Below are 14086 nucleotides of genomic sequence, written 5' to 3'. Positions count from 1 at the left end.
TGTATATACCCAAGATAGATAAAAGTCACTTCTCACCATACATGCACACGCTAAAACAACATACACACACACACACACACACACACAAACATCTCGAGTTTTGTTTGTGAACTTTGCAAAATCGTTTGTGTGTGATGGCGCATCGCGCCCATCTCGAGATGGACGCTCTCTGCGGATCATCATATTGTTCTGCGCCTTCTTAAGATCGCGCTGATCGGCAAATGGCGCTTGACAATAACACTGTAGTCGCTCAGCTGGACCGTGCACTTTATCGATCGATATCTTGGCCTAGAGACGCTCTGTGAGGTCAAGATAACTTGCAAAGTCATTGGTCACCATTTATAACTTAATAAGCACAACAAGGGGGCTATCCCGAAAAATGCTGTATGATGTACCTTTGAGAAAACGGAGTGTATACAGACCCGTTAACCGGGAACAAAGTCACGAAGTATACAGACCCGGTAGGGGAACTCTTTTGTGATGTCGGAAAGTTCAGCGCCCAGACCCGGTAGTGTGTGTGTGTGAGAGAGAGCGAGATCTCCATTGAGAGATATTAAAAACGGGAAAATTATGAATTCCTATGGTTGAGACATAGGCAAAGTCAGTCCGCTGGTCCGGTATTCTTCAATCTTACCTCTGACTCTGAGGAGTAGTTAGTAACATGATAAATATGATGATGTGTTAACCTTAGATCTAGATCTAGAAGCGCTCAGCCAGCCTCATCGTTTCACCGGAAGTAGCCCACCAAAAATGCCCCGCCGCCACGACCGATCGGTAGTAAACATGGGGGGGGGGGTTAGGGTTTAGCAGGGGGGATTAGCTGAGATACCCGATATATATATGTATACCTGCTACTGAAAAATGACCATTTACGGCTCAACAGATGATGAAAAAGGCATGTAAAACCAAGATCTAGAATCTAGATCTAGCTCTATGTTTTGTTACAGTGAGTGATAGAATGAATGAGCCATTCAAAAATGATGAACGAAACGATCAAATAAATACAAAGGGCAGAACGCGATAGACTCAACAAGTAGTACATCAGCACAGGGTTGGGTTGATTTAAATCAGTTGATTTTTTGGATTTAAATCAACTTGATTTTTTAAATAAAAATCAGTGATTTAAATCACTTTTTTTAAAAATAATTTTTATTCGGTTTTTACACATTTCAACATTCAGAATTTCTTTCCTTGGTTTCATAAAACAGATCAGGTTCAGTAGACTAATATAATCATGCTTAAAAGTCTGATTTCCCCCCTTTCACTGTAAAATAATACAGTATTCAATTTACTTTTTTTCCCATAATTGAAACCAGAGCTGGGTTGATTTAAATCAGTTGATTTTAAAATTTTTTAATAAATTTGATTTAAAAAATAAAAATCAGTGAATTAAATCACTTTTCAAAAAAATGTATTCAGTTTTTACATATTTATTAACTTTCAGAATTCCTTTCCTTGGTTTTTATTTTAAACGGATATTTAGGTTTAGTAGACTAATATAATCATGCTTAAAAGTCTGCTTCCCCCCCTGTCACTGTAAAATAATACAGTTCTCAATTTACTTTTTTTTCATAAGTGAAAACCAGGGTTGGGTTGATTTAAATCGAGTCGATTTAAATCAGTTGATTTTTTAAAATTTAAATCAACTTGATTTTAAAAATAAAACTCAGAGATTTAAATCACTTTAAAAAAATGTTTTCTGTTTTTACATCTTTAAACATTCAGAATTCCTTTCCTGGGTTTTATAAAACAGATATAAGGTTTAGTATACTAAAATTGCTTAAAAGTCTGCTTTCCCCCCCTGTCACTGTAAGTAGTAAAATAATACAGTATTCAATTTACTTTTTTTTCATAATTGAAATTAGCATTTTCTTTTTCTTTTTAGACAAACACAAGCGCGTGCTCACACACACACACACACACACACTGTAATAAAAATAAAATGAAAGTTTATCTATGCATAATTAACCCCCCCCCCCCCCCCCCCTTCCTTTTAGACTGACATTTTCTTCATTTTTTGTCTGTAGCCATAATTAAAAATAATTCACTGATAGCAGATTAAGGCTTTCTAAAATTGCAGTTGTTTAAATTGATAATTAGTTAAAATAAAGACAATGCATTTTCCACTAAAAGAACATACTTTTAGCCACCCAAAATCCCAAACTGTCGACATTTTTTTTTTAAATAAAAAAAATCAAAAAAATCCGATTTAAATTTAAAAAATCTGATTTAAATTTAAAAAATCGATTTTTTTGATTTTTATTTTTTAAAAATAAAAAATCACCAACCCTGCATCAGCATGGCGAAATAAGTGATGATTTCAAGCGCCATTTGCCGATCAGCGCAATCTTAAGATGGCGCAGAACCATATGACGATCCGCAGAAAGCGCGGCCATCTCGAGATGGGCGCGCTATCTACGGATTATTTCCGAAAATGAATAGAGCTGCGCGATCTTAAGATAGTGCAAAGTAGCAAGCAAGAATTGCGCCATCTGCTGATCGTTTGGACACACAGACAACATATTATTTACACACATATAGAGGCGAGAGTGACAAAGAAAGAGAGAGAGAGGGGGGGGGAGAGAGAGAGGTTTTTGTATATACCCAAGATAGATAAAAGTCACTTCTCACCATACATGCACACGCTAAAACAACATACACACACGCACACACACACACACACACACAAACATCTCGAGTTTTGTTTGTGAACTTTGCAAAATCGTTTGTGTGTGATGGCGCATCGCGCCCATCTCGAGATGGACGCTCTCTGCGGATCATCATATTGTTCTGCGCCTTCTTAAGATCGCGCTGATCGGCAAATGGCGCTTGACAATAACACTGTAGTCGCTCAGCTGGACCGTGCACTTTATCGATCGATATCTTGGCCTAGAGACGCTCTGTGAGGTCAAGATAACTTGCAAAGTCATTGGTCACCATTTATAACTTAATAAGCACAACAAGGGGGCTATCCCGAAAAATGCTGTATGATGTACCTTTGAGAAAACGGAGTGTATACAGACCCGTTAACCGGGAACAAAGTCACGAAGTATACAGACCCGGTAGGGGAACTCTTTTGTGATGTCGGAAAGTTCAGCGCCCAGACCCGGTAGTGTGTGTGTGTGAGAGAGAGAGAGAGAGAGGGGGGGGGGGGGGGTGACTGCTCGATTGAAATTATGACTTCGTTCTTTTCTTCCAATTGTGAATTGTGATTCCTCCAACTTCAAAAACGGAAGAAAATCGTTCATCGAAAAGACATCCGCAATCTTCATTTAGATCTAGATCTAGGCTAACCTCGCAACTAGATTAATGATTTGGTATTTTTTTACTTTCCCTCCCGTCTCACACTCAGCTACCAATTGTCTATTTTGTACTAAATATTGATGCGCTGAACACGAATATCAACTTCATTTCCGTCGCAAATTAATAGTTTTTGTGAAATATTTGATTGTTTTTAACCGAGATAGACATGCTTTGGACCAATCGGGGAGTTCCAGGAGGGCCTGCCCCACTGGGGTAAAAGAAAATCTGGGGGGTTACAGGGGGGCATGCCCCCCTGTTTTTACCCATAGTTTGATATTTTACAGTTAGATTTGAAATTGTCTTGAAAATAATTGCTTTGCGACAGTTTTAGTGGCTTTATGTGTGATCTGCAGCAAACAGTACAAAAAAGTAAGAAAATACCAAAAAGTAAGAAAATACAGCAGTTTGACCCCTGAAACAGTGCATCTGTGTGCGGGAGTGAAAGTAAAAATTTACCAATGATTTATGTCTGTCTGTCTAGATCTAGACCTAGGCCATAGAATACAGCTAGTAGAACCTAGGTCTAGGCCTACCCCAAGTGGCTTTTACTGTAAACTCCTTGGCCTACCCTAAGTCCCTGAGCCAAGAGCTAGGCCCCCAGATGTGTAATTGGGAGGCCTAGGCCAAGAGGGAGCTGAAACTTTCCGAAATCACAAGAGTTCCCCTACCGGGTCTGTATACTTTGTGACTTTGTTCCCGGTTACCGGGTCTGTATACACTCCCTATAGGAAAATACTCCTAAAAAGTGGACCACGCAGTAGCAGATTCTGTAAGAAAATCGACGATATCTCGGTAACTAATCGGAGTGTCTGAGAGAAACTTGGCTACCCGATGTGTTTTTGAGTGTAGAAATCATTTCTGCAGTCAGATTTACTATATAAAAAGTGGACGACGCAGTAGCAGATTCTGTAAGAAAATCAACGATATCTCGGTAACTAATCGGAGTGTTCGATAGAAACTTGGCTACCCGATGTGTTTTTGAGTGTAGAAATCATTTCTGCAGTCAGATTTACTATCAATTTCGTAGTTATTTTGTTATAATTAAAATTTTGGTGTACATATTACGATTAAATTTGTGAAAAAGGGGTGTTGGGATGAGTCCATTTTATTTATAGCATCGTATCACAACATGGGATCTTTAAGAATATATGTCGGCAGCGTGACTAAATAATTGCAAAGCTTTTTATGATGACTTTAGACCATGCCAAACGTAAAAGATAAGTTAATTCAATCTAGCATGCCGTACAATAAAAAAAAATTTTCCCCCGTTGAGACGCGAACACCCCGAGACGAGATACCTCGCCTCGGAATACCCCCATTGCGATGTTACAGGGGGATGGAGAGAAAAACAACCGGATGCGTGCGCCCGCCATTGCCCTATTTCAAGTGACCAATGAATGGGCCCGGAATAGTCATGCGGGGATTTGTAGGTCACATACATTTGCCACGAGAGTGAGGGGAAAATGGCCGCTTTGGATAGGGGGGGTAGTCGTGCATTTATGATCGGGTCTAAACAACTACTTGACACAGAACGTTCAAATTTGAGCACACTATAGAGGATAGAGATAGATCTATTACCATCTCGGCGTTGAAACATCTCGGCGTTGAAATTCAAACTCCTTATAGTTTTCGGTGTACACGATACGAAAGTGTTCCCGACACCAAAAGTATAGGTTAATTTATGTGTACGAACTTCAACGTCCACATATCATTAGTTTGCCCTATTTTCTGATTGGTTGCCGAGTTTCATTCGGATTGGTTTGGAAATAGAGCAGACCGAGGTTGACAAAGTTAGTCACCTACGCTTCGGCCGGGTCCGCAAAATCGCCCGTAAACGGGGACCAAATTTTCGCCTCGCGGGAAAGCCCGATTGGCATTGCTATGTTGTAGGCCTTAAAAATGTAGATCTGGATTTCTAGGCTAACTAAAAAGGTTTGCAACAGAAGGAGTTTGAAAATTGAAAATGCAACCTGATTTTTTTTCATGAAAAAGGAAGGGAGTATTTCTACCCGTTGTGGGAATAGTTTTTTTTATTGTTATTCGGGTCACTTCTCATCTTTCCTATCTATCTAGATTTTAGATGATTTAATTTTATAGATGATAGATGTAATGCAGGATGAAGGCCGACCTCTAAACCTGGGGTGAGAATTAGACACATACACTGGCAGATCTTGCCTAAGTAGATCTAGTACACTTCTACAATTTTATGCTGGGTCTGGAAATATTGAGCAGTATTCAAACCCGTGCTAATGCTAATAAATGCTAACCCCCAACCCCCCATTTCACTGACCAGTCCTAGACCTATGTGAAAACGCTCTCTATCACTCTCTTTGTTCGGCGTGAGGGGCAGTCTCACCAAATATCCGATTGTCTAGGCTTGTCTTATGCAAGCTGTGGTGAAAATTTCCCCTTGTCAAGCTTTACCTGTTCGGAGCGTGCATTTAGAGGGAGTGACCGTGCGTTTGTCTAAATTATCTTGTAAAAAACCTGTCAGATGGCAAAAGCCTGCGTTTGAGCAGAGCGTGCTTTTGTATGAAATGGCGTGTGTTTAGGCGGAGACTACTAATAATCAGGGTTGGGTTGATTTAAATCAGTTGATTTTTAAAATTTAAATCAACTTGATTTTTAAAATAAAAATCAGTGATTTAAATCACTTTTTAAAAAAAATTATTTTTATTCAGTTTTTACATATTTCAATGTTCAGAATTTCTTTCCTTGGTTTCAAGGTTTAGTAGACTAGATCTAATATATATAATTATGCTTAAAAGTCTGCTTTCCCCCCTCTCACTGTAAAATGATACAGTATTCAATTTACTTTTTTCCCCCCATTATAATTGAAATCACAGCTGGGTTGATTTAAATCAGTTTATTATTTTTATTTTAATCAACTTGATTTTTAAAATAAACTTGATTTTTAAAATAAAAATCAGTGATTTAAATCACTTTTTAAAAAATGTATTCTGTTTTTACATATTTAAACATTCAGAATTCCTTTCCTTGGTTTTATTAACTCTCTTCCGGTGGTTCACACAACAGTTACGTGACCCCCGCTGGACGCTCGTGACGGCTCCCACAAGCCTTGCGTGACCAACTTTGGAATTTTTTTTCCGCTCTACAAATCACGCACGGATCGCGGGACCCGCCTCGTACCCTTGTTTGGCCAAGCCTGAGCTACTTAGACTTCGTTTCGTATCTCTGGGACCCGTAGTTTTTAAGTTATTGAAGGTGAAGGACAGTGACCCCAACTGGGGTTGAACTGACCGGAACTCGCGCTTTGTTTTTTTCTATTCAGCTGATAGTAATCCGACAGTCGCGTCGTAGTAACGGTCGAAGAAGTTGCATGAACAAGAATCACATAATTTCGCCGTTTTCGATACTTCTGTACATTTTACTAGTTATAGTGTCTAATATAATCATGCTTAAAAGTTTACTTTCCCCCCTGTCACTGTAAATAATACAGTATTCAATTTACTTTTTTTTTCATAATTGAAATCACTCTTGGGTTGATTTAAATCAGGTTGATTTAAATCAGGTCGATTTAAATCAGTTGATTTTCTTGATTTAAATCAACTTGATTTTAAGATTAAAACTCAGTGATTTAAATCGCTTTAAAAAGTGTATTCTGGTTTTTTTTACATATTTAAACATTCAGAATTCCTTTCCTTGGTTTCATAAAACAGATATAAGGTTTAGTAGACTAATATAATCATGCTTAAAAGTCTACTTCCCCCCCCTGTCACTGTAAAATAATACAGAATTCAATTTACTTTTTTTCACAATTGAAATTAGCTTTTTCTTTTTAGACCAATACGAGTGCACGCACACACACACGACACACTGTAATAAAATGCAAGTTTATCTATGCATAATTACCCTCCCCCCTTCCTTTTAGACGGACATTTTTTTCTTCATTTTTCTGTAGCCATAATTCACTGATATAGCAGATTAAGGCTTTCTTTTGCAGTTGCTTACATTAATCATTATTTGAAATAAAGACAATGCATTTTGCACCAAAAGAACATACTTTTAGCCACCAAAAATCCCAAACTGTCGACATTAAAAAAAAAAAAATCCGATTTAAAATTAAAAAATCTGATTTAAATTTTAAAAATCGGTTTTTTTGACTTTTATGTAGTAGAAAATGGGCACAGTAGCTAAATGTGAAACGGGAGGGAAAGTGAAAGTAAAAGAATGCTGTGAAATTTTACGCAAATCAGCAGAGCAATGTTTATAGTAAGGGGCAGTCAGGATCGAAGGCATATGACATAGTGGTTTCTTTATTTTTTGCAAAGTCAAGTCAAGCTGATTGTAACAAAGGACCACCCACCCCCTGACAGCGACAAGCCCACAGACACAGACCTCTTTCAGATACCTTGTTTGCGCTACATTAATCCAGAAACGTACAAATCCTTGCTCTTGACACCTCAGGGAAAAAGATTATTCATGGCCATCTGAGCCGTCTCATCTCGGTTAGTTTCAAGATGGAAAATGTGAAACATTAGCTATTTAATGAAACTTGTTATTGCATGCATTGTTCGCATACTTTTAGGTTCAAGCTTTTTGCATTTTATGGGCTATGTTGTTGTTTGTTTGTATAGACTTTATAGTTTCAGCAGTTTTCTTTGTAGTCTGATTTCTTTCCAAATCTCCTTTTTTAATTTAGATGTCACCTTAGTCTACCCTTGAATTTAAATGGTATGTTGTGGTGATGTTAAGATAACCAGCCGTTAAAGAAATATTTGTAGAATTGATTTTTTATTCACTGCAACAAGAAGCTGTACATTGAATTTTGTTTTATTTTATTTCTCCCCCAGATAGTGTGTTGGGTGGCCTTCACTTTGGACAATCATGGATTTTGATTCATCTTCCAAGTTCATTGCATCTCTTGCAAAATTTCTTCAATCGCTATGCAATGGCTATGTTGAATTCGACAAGGGCGTTGAAGTTATTGGCCATATTTATTTGAATGTTGATAGTGATACAGGCAGAAAAATAGACTACGTTCTCAATGAAAAAGTTTGCAAGAATGACAACTCTGTGACATTCATCAGCAACAGTTTTCATGCACAGCCTGCTGAGAAACCAAAGCCACCCAAAAAGGCAGCAGAAAGTGACAAGCAAAATGATGAAACTGTGGATGAAACGGGTCAGACAGTGCCAAACAGTACAAATGTTGGCACTATAGGGTCTTACAGAACTCCTTCAAGGGGGCAACAAGACTCTTCTTACTCTCCTGGTTCCAAACGACCGGGATCACCTCTGCAACGGAGAGGGAATATGGGCAGAGGTTTCATGGGAAATTCAGGAAAACATGGCATGCCACAGTCTCCACGGTATCAAGATTCAGGAGGGCTGGGCAAAATGGGAAGAAGCGATATTCCCCCTAGTCCAAAAAATAGTGCTGGAGATGACTATGATGGTTCCAATGTCTTTCAGTCAGGTGGTGAAGATGATGACAATTATTCCTCAAATTTTTTGAACCCAGAACAAAATTCCTCCCAAGATGTTGACCAAAAACCAGTTATAGACCCTGATATCAGTATTGTAAAAGAAGAATATATGTCCGGCCAGCAGAGCAGCTGTGCGTATTCAGGGAACAGTCAAACATCAGGTAAGCTACCAGTGATTTGATTCATTACACCGTACTAGTGGAAGGGGTTGTTTGCTGCAGATGGCGAAAATTTTTCTTTTTGTCCTTATCTTTAATTACTTTCCGTCGTCTTTCTTTCGTGCGAGATTGATTTTATTATTTATAGCTTGTTCACTTTCGTCTGACCGTGGTTAAAACAAAGCAACTACTCAGATCTTTGCAAAGAGGTCTAATATTGGATGACCAACAGTAAAGTAACCATTGCTGCCCATTTATTTATAAAGGTCACTGCAAACTATGACTATGGTTCCGACACGTTTTCTTTAATGTTACACTAGTGTAAAGCGGGTTTTAAAAAATGGATTTATAGCATGCACCTTAAACATTTAGGTCAATGCGAGATGCTCATTAAACTGTGAAAGCTTGAATGGTTGCTATCTTTTTCAATGTTGATCCAAAGTAACAATGTAATTTTGGTCAATTTTGCCCATGTTATTGTGTATCGACTGGGTAATTGGGTAGGGGTTAACCTCTGCACTGTTATAGTATATATAATATAAGAGGCGTGATCTCGGATCAAAACCTGTTTGTAACACTGACTGGACTGAGTCAATTACAGTTGAGGGTAGATCCTTGAAAATTCCTCAAACTTCATGATTGCATCTCTGGTAATTTGAACTAGGGGGGTGGACATGCCCCCCAATATTTCAACATAATTTGATGTTTTGCAATTATTTTGTGATTTACTTAGAAGCAATAATTGACTTACAACGAAATGGTGTTAACAGCTATAGCTGTCTGCATTAAAAAATATATGTCAGTTTTTCCTAAAAACAGTGCATCTGAATGTGGGTGTGAATGTAGTTTTTACCTCACTTTAAGTCTGATGATCAAAAATTATTTCCGGGATCTTTCTTTTTTTTGTTGTTGTTGTTTTTTTTGCTTCGCCTAATTCTCAACTTCTCTTTTTGTTTCTGGAGTAATTTTACTTTGATCTGAATTTTTGTAAGTTGCCAGGCTTTTTTCCCAAAGAATATTTGCTATGGTATTGAATTGTGAACTTGCAAGTTAAAATGTGAAAATGCTTGGCCACTGACTGAAGTGTCTTTAGGCCATTCCCAAAGGCAGGACATTTCTTGTTCATGCACAGTAGAATTGTAAATGGGCTGATTCATCAATGTCACGCTCCTAACTGTGCCTGATCTACAACAGGGAACTGCTGCTTTTTCTTTGTAAATCCTTACTATTGTCATTTCTCCTCTACTTCTTTTTTATGTTTGTCAGACTCTTGTGACCCGCTATTTCCGGGGTACCTTGAAAGTCGAAACAGACTTTGTGCTGTTGAAGCTAGAGAGGTGAGCAGAGTAAGCCTGATTCCCTGTAATGACTTCTCTGTTGACATCCACCCCTTGGCGCTTATATGACCTTATGCAGTTACGAGTGCCGTAAAACCTGTATTAAATAAAAATAAAAATTGCTTGATTATTTGTGTCATTTTCAAGATCATTGATGTGGCAAGAAACTCTGAATTTTTAGAGCTTTTACTTTGAAAATTAATTAATATTGAGGTATTTATTCTTTTAAACGGTAGTACAGTATAACCTAGATACGTCGCACACAGATTACTGGAAATCACTTATTCAACGGACTTTGCCTGCGATCTCGTTTTTTACAAAAAATTGTTGCACTAATTACGCTGCCATAGAGGTTCAAAGTCAGATCATTTGAGGTGCACTTCAGTCTGAATAATAATGATAGTAATGATAAAAATGGAAAAAGACTAGGTCTGTAAAATACCACCCCTTTCCACAGAAGCAGCTAGCTGTGCTATTTTTAGTAGCGCGCTGGTCTGTTCAACACGCCTGCCTACTGCGCGTGCCTAGGTCCTAGGCCTAGCTGTAGCGATATGATCTAGTCAAATTGTTAGTTTTTGAAAATTTTGAAAAGTTAAAGGCACCGTTTTGATTGGTGCAGACTAAAGACCACTCACACTGACCCGCGCAATTTTAAACTGTCTTGGTACCGGTAGGTTCAATACCTATCGAACTCGATAGCGTAGCTCATTGTGTTTCTCATTCTCAATCTGTCAATTTCAGATTCTCTCAAATTTCAAATTCAAGTTTATAGGCATAGATCAAACCTATGTGATCAAGGACAATGGCCGAGAAAAGAAAAGTCTCTGTACCGACCCAATCTTTGCTGCTTCCCTCGATTCTCTGACACAGTTGATGCCAAAACACTGTTTACGTATTCCTCAAACTACCGACACCTGTCCCAACAAATTCGAGCAATCTGTGTTATACTGTATTTTGCTTCCTCCGACAACTGAATCATTGTCTTGTTCTGATCGTGCCATTCATGACCATGACTTTACACTTCGTAAGTTTCTTCAGAGACGTATGGAATGAGAACAGAAAAAAGCTAATGGATTGTTTTTTCAATGAAATTTTTCTCCCTTTGTCTTTCAGGTCCTGGTAGGGGGGGGAAAATGCCGGGTCAATCAGCTTATCCTGTGATGCTTCATCAAAATCCTTCCTCTAACTTCCCAAGTGCTCCTTCATCATCCCACCATTCTGATATGTATGCAGGTTCTTCATTAGAAGGAACGGGTGACCCGTCAGGTAAGTTGAGATTTTTTCCAAAACGAAGGTTCAGAAAGTAAAGACTATGATTAATCAGACATGATCATGGAAGTGGTACAAGCAGAAAATGGACCTAATGTTAAATGATGTATGTATTGCCTATACTACCGTAAGCTGACAAAACGCCTTTTTTTTCTTCACAGCAGTTTTGAATAAAAGGAGGTATTTTGTCAGGGTCACCATTTAAAAATAAAGTGATTCCGAAATATATGTCATCTTGTTGATGTCAAGTTGAGATAAAAAGAGGTGAATATGTGTACCAGTTTTATGAATTTCATGTTTTGTGAAATCCATCAAATAATTTTACCGGCCTATATGTCTAGCCTAAACAATTTGCCCAAAAACTGTATATTCAGAAAAGGAACAAAAGTTCAATGCGCCCATCTTTAGTGGCAACAGAAACTCCTTTTTACTTCTTAGTCAAATTTTATATATGTTGTGTCTAAAGAGATGTAGCCTTCTGAATTGCTATTTTGGCCATTTATTATTTTTTTCAGTGTTTTTTACTTGTTCACATTCTCCGCAATTTTTGGTGACCAGTTTCAAGGAAATGTCATTCTTTGATTAAACAGTTAAAAAGCAATCTTGGGCCAGTGGCCGACAATTTTATCAATTTTATTTTTTTTAAACCCCCAGCATTTTAAGCTTTTTAAACATTGCTGAATCAAGATTCTTTGGTCCATTATCAATAACTTTCTTAAATAAGTAAAAATTGGTCTTAAATGAAACAAACCTTACCATAAAATAGCACAGAGTGAGATTTTTTAAATAATGCATTTTTTTTGAATACTTTTGATAGAAAACCCTTTATTACTCATATCCTAAAATTAAAATATCAGTTACTTGTAAAAATTCTGTATTGAAAATTTACATGTCGGAATATTGAAAGCATATTGAATTCAAAATTACTAGCAAGGTACCATTACCTACTTACTTGTTGTCTATCAAAAAAAAAAAAAACAATGTTTAATGCCTTTTGGTTTTCAAAATTTCAGGATTGTCCTGTGTCGTAAAAGTTCAAAATGGCTGCTGGTATTTTATAGCATTGGGCTTGCAACTTTAAAAGCATTTTAAAAGTTCATCAGAGGGTACTGCAAATTTTGGGAAAGTTTTGCTTCAAAAGATGTGTAGCTTTTCTGGTTTGCTAGACCCCCTAAAAGCATTAGAAAGACATTTTTAGATCAGATATAACGAAAGTTTGAAATTTGTATAAGATTTAACTGATCAGCACTTTCAAAAGCGGATTTTTTTGGGGGGGAAAAGATTCAACACCCAACTAGCTATATTACCTGCCTTGTATTCAACTGAACCTCTAATCAGGAGGAGGTGGGTGGTTTTTGGATTTTGGATTTTGACAATTTTAACCAATACTAATTGACCTGACCACTTTTTTTCTCCTCAGGGTTGACCCGTGCCCAACAAGAAGAGCTTGAAATGTATTATAGAAAAGGAACAGATCAGCATTTAACTTTCTTGGTAAGGTCTTGTGCTTTTTTTGTATGTATGTGTGCGTGCACACAAGTTCATCGCCGCTTTATATTTGTACTGAAATATTACTTTAGTCTGTGTCATGTACTCCTGTCACCATCAAAGATATCATGGGATGAGAATATAGAGCTATATCAGGGTCGCTGCCAGGCCCAGAGAATGCCCCAGGAATTTGAATAAAACAGCAGAGACTGTGTTAATGATATTTTAAGTAAGTTGCAAATTGACCCAAGAAAGACTGGTGGAAAGAAGTTTTGTTCTCTAGATTTTGCCAACCCACCCTTTCAAGGTCAGCGAAATCAGTTTTTGCTAATCATGACTGTACTATTTGTTTAACATTCCTGGTTCCTTGAGTGAATTACACCTAGATAAGCAGGTGTGATGGAAGTGGGAACATTTTATTAGAAAAGTGAACAAGCCGGTTGCTGCACTTTGAGTACAGTGGCAAAGTTTTGCCTCCTTAAACCAACTATGAAGCAGCAGTGAAAGAAACTAATGCGAAGAATTTATGATTATGGAAGTGATACTTTGAGGTTGCATATTCGAAGTCGAAAATGGCAGTAAGTAGTGCACGCTGGGTGATTGTATTGATGTTTCTGGATTTTCCTACTGTCAGTGGTCAGTTGACAAATTGAATTATATTGGCGTGGCAATGGAAAGGGGGACTTTCAGGTGTTAAATTTAAAGTTTGTCCAATGGTTTCAACATATATTTTTTAAGATGCAGATGGTGAAATCAAATTAGACAAGACAAATTTAGTGAAAAAATAGGTTCTTATAAATTGTTGGCAATCTCTTCAAACAGTTAAACAGGCTTCCAATTGCCATTTCGAACCCTCTAAAAATGCCATTTCCATCCCTCTATGCACAGAATTTCAATTTTTTTTAAAGGCTTCGCCTTCTGAAACTATCCATGTTCATGGACCCTGCTACCCCAGACTACGGCATACAATTTTCCTTACTTTGCTGCTTTGTTCTGTTAGAGGCTCTAGCTAAAATCATGGGGTTTGTGCATTACAAGTACAAGTGTTATTCGCTTTCACGTCAGAAACAACAGCTCTGCC

The 14086-nt window shown here is 37.7% G+C and overlaps 1 protein-coding gene across 34 annotated transcripts in view; it reads left to right on the top strand.

Moving 5' to 3' along the window:
• The window catches only part of LOC101860137 (glutenin, high molecular weight subunit PW212), a 57263-nt gene that overhangs the window by 3386 nt on the left and 39791 nt on the right, over nucleotides 1–14086 (top strand). For 33 of the 34 annotated variants that reach the window (XM_013080989.2, XM_005089491.3, XM_013080974.2 and 30 more), the window contains exons 2-4: nucleotides 8118–8914; nucleotides 11362–11514; nucleotides 12938–13011. In XM_013080989.2, coding sequence (XP_012936443.1) covers nucleotides 8152–8914; nucleotides 11362–11514; nucleotides 12938–13011 — 990 coding nt within the window. In that variant the 5' untranslated portion in view covers nucleotides 8118–8151. The remainder of the gene's footprint in view (nucleotides 1–8117; nucleotides 8915–11361; nucleotides 11515–12937; nucleotides 13012–14086) is intronic. The other variant, XM_035969078.1, reaches the window with a different exon arrangement.

The sequence above is a fragment of the Aplysia californica genome, unplaced genomic scaffold (genome assembly GCF_000002075.1).
Source record: "Aplysia californica isolate F4 #8 unplaced genomic scaffold, AplCal3.0 scaffold00006, whole genome shotgun sequence".
Lineage (NCBI taxonomy): Eukaryota > Metazoa > Mollusca > Gastropoda > Aplysiida > Aplysiidae > Aplysia > Aplysia californica.
Note: the sequence above shows the minus strand (reverse complement) of the source record. Positions and strands in the feature narration are given on the sequence as shown.